This window comes from Zootoca vivipara, chromosome 11 (genome assembly GCF_963506605.1).
Source record: "Zootoca vivipara chromosome 11, rZooViv1.1, whole genome shotgun sequence".
NCBI lineage: Eukaryota > Metazoa > Chordata > Lepidosauria > Squamata > Lacertidae > Zootoca > Zootoca vivipara.
In genome coordinates this window covers 52,378,572-52,390,938 of record NC_083286.1, presented here as the reverse complement: position 1 = coordinate 52,390,938, position 12,367 = coordinate 52,378,572, and the positions used below count along the sequence as shown (strand labels likewise).

Below are 12,367 nucleotides of genomic sequence, written 5' to 3'. Positions count from 1 at the left end.
GAGTAGAGGCGGGGGGGGAGTGTCCCCCGATTCTTTGAAAAAAATCTGGTAACCCTAGTCTAAAGGAGTTGGGAACTGTTATACATTCAGCAACGTACGGTATTTCATAAACCTTCCTACCAAGAAATGTTGCAAATCTGGTTAAAATTCTGTGGACTTCATCTGCATTTCTGCAGATCTCTCAGCTGAACAGGGATCTCCATAATCAGCTTGCTTTAGGCAAAATACACTTGGTGGCTTTTTGTTACACTATCAAACTATACAAATGATTTGTTTTTTAGGGAGATTTGTTTTGAGATTCTCACCCTCTATGCTTTCTGGTGTCACCTTTTTTACTTCTCTTGAAATGACAGTAATATCCCCAGTGTTGTAAATGGCATGTGACTAAAGTATATTTCATGGCCTTTTGTTGAACAACTCAAACATCAGATGAATTGTACTAACAAACCTGATAAAAATAAGACTTTGGTTATCACTCCCCCCCTTACTCCTGATGTGAGGTAGCTTCCTTGGCTTTCCATTATAAAAGCATTTCTTAGATGCATATAATTAACACCAATTTTCTCCCAGTAGGTTCTTCTAAATCAGAAATCTGAATTGCACAGATTTACTGGCAACTCTGCATCAATATTATTACTTCCACTGAGATTTTTTTGCTTACAATTTTTCAAAAGATGGGATTTGCAGACACAGAAACAGAGCCATTTAGACCATTGTTCTTAAAATATTACCCTCTGCACATTATATTTATTTAATCACACATCCCCCCCACTTTTTCGGGTTTCTGCTTCATTTGATATTTGGAGGCCAGTTCTCTTTGGTCTGCAGTGTCCTCATCTGGTAAGGAGTTGGAATCTTGGACTATTCACAGCTTCTGGCTAGGGGTGTGCTTCAGGTCTCATTGCCAGCACTGTCATGGCCAGTGAAATGGAAATTGCTGCAGTGTTTGTGGTCCAGAATAAAGATCAGTCACGTGAATGTGATCAGTGTTTGTTCACGTCATTGTTTTAAAGTCCCCAAATAAGGAATTAATTACTTTCTTTTTACATAGTTTTGACATTTCCTTTACGTCAAAATGAACGGAAGTTGCTTATACAGTTGGGCACGTTATTGTACTACCAACCTTACTATATGCTTGTGAAACATGGACCACTTATAAACGCCATCTCAAACTCCTCGAAAGATTCCATCAACAGTGTCTCTGAAAAATTTTACACATCACTTGGGAAGACAGGCGAACTAATATCAGTGTACTGGAAGAAGCAAAGATCACCAGTGTGGAAGCAATGATTCTTCAACATCAACTTCGTTGGATTGGTCATGTTGTTCAGATGCCTGATTATTGTCTTCCAAAGCAACTAATCTATTCCGAACTTAAAAATGGAAAGTGCCATGCTGGTGGTCAACAAATGAGGTTTAAAGACTGTCTAAAGACAAATATTTAAAAATGTAATTTAAACACCAGCAATTGGGAAACACTTGCCTGCAAGTGCTCCAATTGGAGAACAGCCTTTACCAAAGGTGTCATGGGCTTTGAAGACCCTTGAACTCAGGATACAAGGGAGAAACATGCTAAGAGGAAGGCATGCTTGGCAGATCCACACCGTGATCAACTCCCATCAGGAAACCAATGTCCCTACTGTGGAAGGATGTGTGGATCCAGAATTGGCCCCCACAGTCACTTACGGAGTCATTGTTAAAACCGTGTTTATGGAAGACAATCTTACTCGGCTAAAAGTGATCGCCAAGAAGATCAATTACATAAGTTTTAGTTAAGTATGGGACAGTGAGATGAATAACATGGTGTTTGGTGGAATCTGAAGTGCAGCAGAATGGAAATGGTGTTGATTGTGATGAATACAGGCCAGAATGAAAATTGCTACCTTCTTGAATCCCCATTGCATCTCCCATCTCCTGAGTCCTCTTCCCAAAGTTTGAGCTTTGTCCCTGTGCCCCATGTCCTCAGTGCAGTACCCCCAACCCCCACATGTAGTTCCAGCCTAATATGGAAGAGAAAGAAAGAAAAGTCAGGCAAAGCTCAAGAACGACATGTGGAAGATTTGACTTTGCAACTTTGCCGTTGTTCATTCCCTTTTGGTATTATCTGAACCAAACTGAAGCAAATAGCTCCTTTCCATTACTTTGGTTCTTTGCCCTTCAGCTGTAGTTCAAATTGAAAATGGAAGGAGGGAGGTGATGGGCGGGGAAACAGGTCCTTCCTTTCTGTTAAATAACCTTGCAGACTTTAATTTGAAACAAACAAAGCATTTTAAAGCACTGCTCCTTGGGGGATTGCACCGACTGTTACTAAATTGCTGAATATTTAGCAGTCACACACATGCTCCAGACCCCAAGGTCTGTCCCCCAAATGATAAGCCCTTTTTATTAAATGAACTTTAATTACTTAATAATTAGGCCTTCTGTAGGGGGAAGATGGGGATCTTGATAGGCTGCCAACCAGGCCGTAGGGCAAATCAGGCTTGCGTGGCATTTTCCGATTAGAATTTAAAAGCAGGTGTACTATTCTCCGAGACCCTGGTTAGGAGACAATCTTCCCTGAAGGGACAAAGACACAATGTGAAGTTGAGCTGTGGAAGACTTTGTCTTGACAGTTGCATCAATTAACAGAGCAAATGCTGCAGAAAAAAAGTCAAGGGGGGGGGAGTTGGAGGATGAGGCTCAGATGAAGCATGAGCGAGTCAAATTTCTGGATTTTGCAGTTCCAGAGCAAGGCGGTACATAGGAAGCTGGCTTTAGCCAAGTCAGAGAATTGGTAAATTTAACTCAGTACTGCCTACATCAGGGAATGTGTGACACTTCAGATATTGCTGGACTACAGTTCCCATCATCCCTGACCATTAACCATGCTTTCTGGAGAAGATGGGAGTCGTAATCTAACAACATCTGACGGCCAAAGGTTCTCAGTCCCTGGCGGTGGCTCTGCAGGGTTTCTGGTGGGGCATATTACTAGTCCTCCCCGAAGATGTCAAGAATTGAACCTAGGACTTTCTGCATGCAAGTCCTCCCCAAGCTTGAGACCCTCTCCAGTAACACCTGAAGGGAGACGTACATGTTTCTTCTACAGGGATTGGCACAAGCTTCAGATGTGAGGACAGTGTGGAGGGTTGCGTGAGCTTCCTCTTCTGCACATCGCTCCAGAAGGACACAAAGAGTACACACGAGAAGTGGCCACCTACAATGAAACACAGGTCCATCTAGTTTTATAACACCCTGTTTTCCAATAATAGCTTATCAGATGCTTTTGAGAAGACCATAAGCAGGGTAGAAGGCCAAGAGTCATCTCCTATTCCTTGCCTCATTACGCAGAGGTATACTAGCTCTGAATATGGAAGCTGATTGCTATCTATATACCTGTTTTCGAATATTCTAGTTCAGTAAAATAAAAGAGACACTTGTGTTAAGGTTTTCCAGAATGCCCCATTTCCTGACATATTTATTTAGTATTGCATTCCTCCAAGGGACAAGGTTGCACACGAAAGCTCATACCAAAATAAAAACTTAGTTGGTCTTTAAGGTGCTACTGAAGGATTTTTTTTAATTTTGCTTCGACTCAGACCAACATGGCTACCTACCTGTAACTAGAACTATGGAAGGCACCACATTGAGCCGCATGAAAAGGTATCTGACGAAGTGTGCATGCACACGAAAGCTCATACCAAAATAAAAAAACTTAGTTGGTCTTTAAGGTGCTACTGAAGGAATTTTTTTATTTTGCTTCGACTCAAACCAACACGGCTACCTACCTGTAACTATAATTATCCCCTTTGAGCTATGTTAGGCTGAGGGATGTTGACTGGCCCAAAGTCACCCAGTGAGCTTCATGACTGAGTGGAGATTGGAATCCTTTTCTCCTGGGTCTTTCCCCAACACTTTACACCACATTGGCTCCCCACTCCAATCTGCAATACTGAGATCCTTTTAGCAAAATAGCTATTGTGTTTGTTTTTTTATATATCCTATGGTTTTGAAAACACACTTTTGATTGACAAAGTGTTGTCTTCCAAGACAAATAATACATGTGCAGATATCAAGTCTTGTATGGCATCAAAATAAACAAGGAAAATCTTACATTACAAATTCAGCTCACATCCACAGGGTATACTTCGATCTTAAGCATTAAGACAATTCTCCATAGTGGCTGCTGTGACAGAAGGGAGAATACTGTACTATTGTTAATAAATGCTATAAATCGAGAACATACAGAGTCAAACCCGTCTTTCTCTGTTACCCCTCTTATGACCCTATTATTGTGAGTTAAGCTCTCCATAAGTGCTATCTTCCACACATATTGGGTCCAGGTTTCTGTGGTGGGAGGTGGTGCTTTTTCTAGTTGGAAACAATGGTTTGCCTCATTGCTGTCATGAGAAGGAAGTTCAACTCTTTATGTTTGATCATTGGATTGATATATTTTTTCCATTAACATCAAGGCTGGCATGGGATTGGGTACAAGATGTTGCCTTGTAATGGTGAATGGTAGTGGAAAGAAATGGGTCTAGAAATCTTTAAGCAATGTACACTCCCACCACATGTGGAGATTCATTCCATTAAGCTTATGTCCTCTCCAGCATAAAGACGAGAAAGTGGAATTAACTCTTGAAAGGTATAAGGGGTGTCCAGTGCAATCTTTAAAGAGACTTCTTGCAATTTAGCCAAGTTGGTAACTCTGGAAGTGTATACTCTATACCAGCAATGTCCAACCGGTCAACCGCGATCAACAGGTCAACCGTTGGGGTGCTCCAGGTCAATCGCATGAGTAAAAAAAGTGATCGCCTGCTTTGTCATGAGTGGTTGTGACGTGTGCACTATGCATTATGAAAGCTTGTAATCACTGAGCCTGTTTCAGAGTGGTGGAAGGAAGGAGGGCATCTGAGTGCCGGGCGATTGATTTTATGCAATCCTCCCCCCAGAAAAGCTCAACAACTCTGGTCCCCCCCCAAAGGTAAACAATTCTGCTCACTCCCCCCTAAGAAAGGTTAACAACTATGGGCAATGGCAATGAGTAGATCACTGCCAGTTTTATTATACTGGGAGTAGATTGCAGTCCTATAGAGTTGGGCGTGCCTGAGTCTATACTGACCAAAGTTAGCCTCCTGGTGTATATTGTACTCTAGGAGGCTTGGTTTGGTCAGAATCAATGTATACACTTCCAGAGCTAACACTAAATGCATTACTTTTGGTAAATGAGCGACCATAGACGCTAGTGGGCTGTGAAAATTTGTGTCTCAGGCTTTTTAGACTCGTCTACCCATGTACTATCTGAAACCAAAGCGGCACATTGGTTGTCAAATTTGATCCCCCCCCCCAGCTTTCCTACCCCACTTCTACAATAATTAATTGGTAGTTTTATTTTCATTGTATTTTTTAAATGATCCCTAGTATGGAATTCACCTTTTTCACAGCTGCCGTGCATCTTGATGGATATTGTTCATAAACTACTTCTGAGCCATAGTTTTGTTCAAAAAATACGGTACAAAGTAAATTGGTTAACCTAATTTAGACTTGAAGAGCAATTAAGTGAATCCAAACCAGCAGGAAACAAGGGGGAAAGAAACCCCTGCATTTTAGATCTTCTTTTCAACTGGTGTTTTTTTTTCTTTCTTTTTCTGTTTCCACAGGTCCATTGAGGTTTCTATCCCAGACAGACTCTGTCACAGCATTTACAGGAGACACTGTTTTGTTAAAATGCGAAGTTGTAGGGGAACCTATGCCAACCATCCACTGGCAAAGGAACCAAGAAGATCTGGTTTTGAATCCTGGTGATACCCGTGTGGCAGTTCTGCCTTCTGGATCTTTACAAATTAGCAGAATTCAAGCAGGGGATGGTGGGATCTATAGATGCCTTGCAAAAAACCCTGCCAGTTCAAGAACTGGAAACGAAGCAGAAGTCAGAGTTTTGTCAGGTAAGAAGCTTTAAAAATATGTGTAAAATCACTCATTAAAGTTATGGCATTGAAGTCTGATTATATCTGGTTTGCAATGCAAATTTACCCACCAATATGTGGATATCTTTTGAAGTGAACCAGTGAAAATTGACCTTTTTTTGCAATTTAAATTGTAAGTATTACGAGCTTATGTGCCTGTTTTGTGCCACTGTGGTCTCTTCACAAGGGCAGAGCATGCAACATGTAAATGTGACCTTTACAAAAGCAAATCCCATGAATACCTTCCCAGAGCATTGCGGGTAGGGGAAATGTCTTGCTTCAAGAAAAACCAACCAACCAATATATGGTGTTCTCAACTGCAACCTTTGAATTTATTTCCCAGCTTCCCATGGGACCCTGGAACTATTCAATTTTCATCTTCATTTCTGAACCACTATGTGGTGAAGGTGGGGTGGAGGACTTTGTGCTGACCTACTACAAATAAATATAATTTTGAAGACCTGATGTAAAAACAATCAAAAACAAAAACTGCAGATCTGTTTGATGCAGATAAGAAAACATTATTACTTGGTATACGATATATTATTGGGGAGAGTTAATGTGGTCCAAATGAAGGAGTGTTGCATTACGATATTGGATTTAAACCCCACTTCTGCCTGGAATTTTGGGTAACCTTGGCACTTCCATTCACTTTGCTTCAGTACCTCCTGCTTAAAAGGGGATTAATGGTTTGGTTGCTTGTAGAATAGATTTGGGGCAAACTTACCTTGTGAAGCAAATATGCCACAGAAATAGTTGGCAGTAACAGGGTTCCTCTCTCCAAATCTGGCATAGCAACACTGCTACATGTTTTGTGCTTCCTGAACCTATAAATGAAATGGAAGCACAGCTACCCCTGGAAATTCACACTTCTCAGAGCTCTTTGATGCAGTTCTCCAACCAAAATGTGTGCACCAAAGTGCATGTATTAGTGAAAACAATGTACAAAACTACATCCTGGGGCAAAGGTGTGTCTAAAACTGCAGACATTCGGAGAAATGTACACAAAATGCAAAAGTTTTGAATAGTCTTTTTTAAAAAGAAAAGTAAACTTCATAAGTTGATACAGAAATGGAATTCAAATCTACTTGGTACTGAGCTGAAGACTGGGGAAAATAAGAGTCTGAAAGAAACTGAAAGTGACAGATTCATCCATCCCCGTCCTTGCTATATAAACTCTGAAATACAGTATAGGATGCTTTTATCTGAGAGAAGTAAAGTTTGACAGTTTCAGACTTCTGCTTTGTTTTCTTACGGGTTTCCCCAAAGAGCAATGGTTTTCAATGCACTAGCTAACTTCATTTGAAATGCCCCTCACTTCTTCAGGGCTGAGAAATGTCATTTGGACCAGGCAATCTCAATTGACACTTCCAAGACTTGAGGAGAAATAGCAGTGGTGGTTGAATGGGCCAACATGCTTTCAGCACTAGAGGAATATTTTCAGGCATAGGGAGAGAACAGAAACTAAGAGAGGCATGGGGAACCTGATATGGCCAACTGGCCAGATCCCAATCTCCCCCATCATCCAAATGTGACATATAGGTGTGACTACCCTCCTGTCAGTCACTGATGTCATAATGACACCCAGAAATTTGACACCTGTCAAAATTCAAAGAAGGTTGCCAATCAAGCTGATTGGAGCTGGGTGGATGCCTTCAAAGAGTTCCCCTGTAACTGCTGCTCAACTTATTGACAGTTACAGTGACCTCCTTTAAAGTCCCCACAGATTGCCTCGTGGGCCAAATGGGAAGGCTTGAAGGACCTAATTTGCTCCATGGGCTGGAATTTCCTCACCTCTCTTCTAAGACTAAAGGTAAAGGTAAAGGGACCCCTGACCATTAGGTCCAGTCGTGACCGACTCTGGGGTTGCACGCTCATCTCGCACTATTGGCCGAGGGAGCCGGCGTATAGCTTCCAGGTCATGTGGCCAGCATGACAAAGCCGCTTCTGGCAAACCAGAGCAGCACATGGAAACACTGTTTACCTTCCCGCTGTAGCGGTTCCTATTTATCTACTTGCATTTTGACGTGCTTTCGAACTGCTAGGTTGGCAGGAGCTGGGACCAAGCAACGGGAGCTCACCCCGTCACAGGGATTCGAACCACCGACCTTCTGATCAGCAAGCCCTAGGCTCAGTGGTTTAACCACAGCGCCACCTGGGTCCCTTCTTCTAAGACTAGTAAGCAGCAAAACTCCTTCCACCTGCCAGTGATGCATTATTTTCAATTACCTCAATTTTTAAAAGCTTTTCATACATATATTTTGTTAAGAAAGCAAACAAATAATTGAGGACCATGCAACTCTTTTGTGTAACTATTCTCTCCCCCCCCCATTTATTACTAACTATATTGCATCATCATTAGCGGAAGATGACAATGAGCCTTTTCCACTTTTTGTTTTCCTCGAGTCTTTTCTCTTTTGTCTCTTCACTCCTAATGGAAAGAATTACAATGCAGAGACAATTCCAAGGCAATCAATGGAGCAAAAATGAAGAAAACCTTGTTAGTCTATTTCTTGTTTAACATTCTGGAGTCAATTGGCTTTTTAGATGATTCACTTCTATGCATAAAGGTGTTAATGGGGATGGGGGAGGGAGAGGGGATGAGATGGATACAAAGCAGCATTAAGAACAATAAAATAAAATTGCCATTCCATCTACAAAAAAAACCCCAACCAAACAAAATAAAACCAGAGCAAGACAACAACAGGCTTTGCATATAAAGAGCTTGATGGTTGTTAAGCAACAGCTACATTAGGCGAGCAGAAATTAAAACTTCACAGCTCCTTAAACACCACATAAAGCACCCCTGGTCCCAGTCAGCACTGGAAGACTTCATTCCCATTCAGAAGAACTGCTTTAGCATTTAAGCACAAAGGCATCATCATTAGACTGAATACATTCTCCAAGAGATGTCTCAGTTATAGCGATCCTCCATACCGAAGGTCTATTTTTTTTATACCTTATATAAAGACATTACACACACCCCACAGGCCTGTTGGTGCGTGTGTTTATAATCACCCTATAAATCTTGCTCTGTGTTTGTGTCTGTGTATGTGTGTGTCATGGGAGGTTCAAGAAAGTGGGTAAGCTCACCAACACAAAACAGTCCTTTAAAGCAGAGTTGTTTTACTTGGCACGCACAAAACACACACACTACATTTACACACTACAAAGAGGATGCACAAAGGCTTTTCTCCTGCCTAGTTCCAGAGAGGTTTCTCTACTTCAAAGTCCTTGCTGAGCAAAGTCCACATCCAAGTTCTAAGTCAATTTGCAGAGAGTCCTGAAGTCTGACAATTCCCCAAGTCTTCTTCTCACATGAGCTCTTTTCAAAATGTTCCGATAACTCTGCAGCTCCACAAGGACCCACTCCTCCCTGATAATGACCAATGACTCATGCCCCATGCTGTAATCTGAGCCCTTTAAACAGAAAGGTATTTATCTAATCTGCCCAGTAATACTAATGAGGAAGTCACCAGATTCAACCAGGTACATCTCAGGAATGAGCTAGCTCTTTCCTCACTAACCAATTGACGTGGAACTTGACTCCCACTAACACACATACCACAACAAGCATTTTCCTGCTGTCTAAAAACAGCACATTTTAAGGCTTTCTGCTCTATGGGCAGCATAACCAGTCCATCAATAAAATCTCCATTACAAGGAACATTGATATCAATAGTATTTTGTATGGCGGTTCTTAGGCAATTGCCATGGCCCTTTAGCACTTCTTGGCTGCCATGTTTTTCAAGCCAGACCACGGAGACTGCCATTCTCTTTACTGAGCCAATTGCAAGCGGTGTCAGCTGGTGTGACATGAAGTCTGTCCTATTTTACTTCTGATACCTAATCACAACTGATTGCATGCCTTCTTACATTGCAAAGAAGACAAAGTGGGGGGGGGACCACACCCATGGATATGTTTGCCATTCATGCAATAGATGCATTAATCCCATGGTAGGTGATTTTGAATGTTTTAATAACAAACTATATCTGAAAGTCATATTGAAATTTATGGAATGGGTTCAGTTGATTAATAAATTGCTTTAATTGGATTTTATGAAACTGAGATGCTTATTTGGGCAACTTTTTAATTAGACCAAGCTAACTTCCCTTTCTAAAACAATATTCGGATGAGCCAACTCAGCCCAGTCGTTCCATCGCCCAAAGCATTGCTTAGATCCCCATATCGCTTCCAGCAGTTTGAGACCCACGGGCGCTGCCTGGCTTTATAAACAAAAAACCACCACAATATTTGGATATTGTAACCAGTAGAGGCTTTCCACTAGGGCTCCTGGGTGCCCTTCCAATGAGAATGTTAAGCAGTTTTGTAAAATCCCCTCTAATACCAAAGCCACACACCTGTTCAACAAAACTTTCTCATTTTGTTTAGTATTTGTTTTGTGGAGGTTGGGGGGGGGGACTCCTGGAGAAGACTTTAGGGGGACACAGGGAGAGAAGAGGAAGGGAAGCCTGGGTGTGCAAGTGGAATTCATTTTGTGCAGTATGAGATGCAATCTATATCTTGCTAGGAGGAGTAGGGGGAAAAATATGAAAGATAGCCATCAGGCTGTCTCAGAACAATGAGCAACTAATTCAAATGACAGTAGGGATGGTAAAGGGAGAAATTATTTTGCGCAGCTTTTTTAAATAAATAATAATAATCTTCAGATAGCTGCAGAAAGAGGACAGCAAGACTGAACAATCAAAGTCTGTGAAACGGCCTTGAACCAAAATCAGACAAATACGTTTGTTGCTCATTTCTAAGATTTCATGGGAAGTCACTGGGTCCTGACATGACTATCACATATTTCTGAAGGTTCTTTTCTGGTTTCTGCATGTGCATTTATTTAGCACACACCCCTGCTGTTTGTTTTTGAAATAGAATGTGTTCATGAACTGACCTTGACAGCTTTCTCTTTAATAATAAACCAAGCAACCCCACAATGTTTAACAGTGAATCTTTGCCCAGATTCAACTGTGCTGTCTATAGTATAGCTGCAAGTCAAAACACATTTTTTGGGGGGGGAGTAACATTTACTACCTAGGTCTTATCATATGGTTGAAAAACTAGGAGAGTACTTATTCTCCCATTTAAAAATATACTGGACAAACTTTTTTTAAAAAAAAATCTTTATTAATTCATATTAAAATCCATACAAAAAAAATATACACATTTCATTTGTACAATAATACATAATATAACTTCCAAACTTTAACATATCGCTTTCCTTTAGGTTTTCTCCATTACTTGCGTTACTTTCCCCTAAAACAAACCCTAAATTTAAATTCCCTCCTCGTCAAATTTCTCAATAAGGTCCCTTGTGGTCAACTAGTCCAAACAGATCACCAACTCTGTTTTAATATCTTTTTTCTTAAAATATTCCTCCACATATTCCCATTTCTTTTTGGAACTTTGTTTCGAATTATTCCTAATTGCCGCTGTCATTCTATCAAGGTTCATAAATTCGATTAATTTTAACTGCCACTGTTGGATTGTGGGTATCTCTTCTTTTTTCCATTTCTGGCCGATCAGCAGTCTTGCTGCAGCACAGGAGTAAAGAAAAATATCTATCCTGTCTTCAGGGAGGTTTCCAGGTACCAGACTCAATAGAAAGTATTCTGGGTTTTTTTTAAAGGTAATCCTTAACATTTTTTTCAATTCCTCATAAACTTCTCCCCAGAATTCCTTAATCTTTGCACATCCCCACCAGCAATGTATATAGTTTCCCCCTTTATTATGACATTTCCAACAATTATTTTCTTCGTTTTTATATATTTTGGCTATCCTCTCCGGTGTTAAATGCCACCTGTAAACCATTTTTAACATATTTTCTTTTATTCCAGTACAGGCCGTAAACTTCATTGTGATTCTCCATAATTTATCCCATTGGGCTTTATAAATTGGCCTTCCTAGGTCTTGGGCCCATTTGATCATAACACATTTAATGTCTTCGTCCTTCAGCTCCCACTCCAAAAGAAATTTGTAGATCTTTGATAATGGTTTAACAGTGTTTCCAATTAACAACTCCTGTAATTTAGATTTCTCTTTCCCAAAGCCAATTTTTTGATGCTCTTTAAATAAACTTTGTAATTGGGTGTATTGTAACCAACTCGTACAGCTTAATTTAATTTGATCATAAGATTTTAACACTAATTGTTATCCATCTTTTTCTATTAAATCTTGATACGTTAGCCATCTCCCATTTTTGCTTCTACCTCCCATTGATGTCATCTCCAAGGGGGAGGCCCACCAGGGTACTTTAGGCTCTATTAAATCCTTAAATTCCCACCAAACTTTAAGAATATACTAGACAAACTTAATTGCCTTAATATGTTATACTTATGAGCTGCTAGTGAAACCTGCCATCAAACCTTGTGGTTGATGCAGCTGCATCGAAATGAGGGATGGGGGACTTGTTGCT

At 40.6% G+C, this 12,367-nt stretch overlaps 1 protein-coding gene across 1 annotated transcript in view; it reads left to right on the top strand.

Moving 5' to 3' along the window:
* DCC (DCC netrin 1 receptor) overlaps positions 1-12,367 on the top strand; it is a 904,619-nt gene that overhangs the window by 447,689 nt on the left and 444,563 nt on the right. The window contains exon 3 of the mRNA XM_060280362.1: positions 5,637-5,921. Coding sequence (XP_060136345.1) covers positions 5,637-5,921 — 285 coding nt within the window. The remainder of the gene's footprint in view (positions 1-5,636; positions 5,922-12,367) is intronic.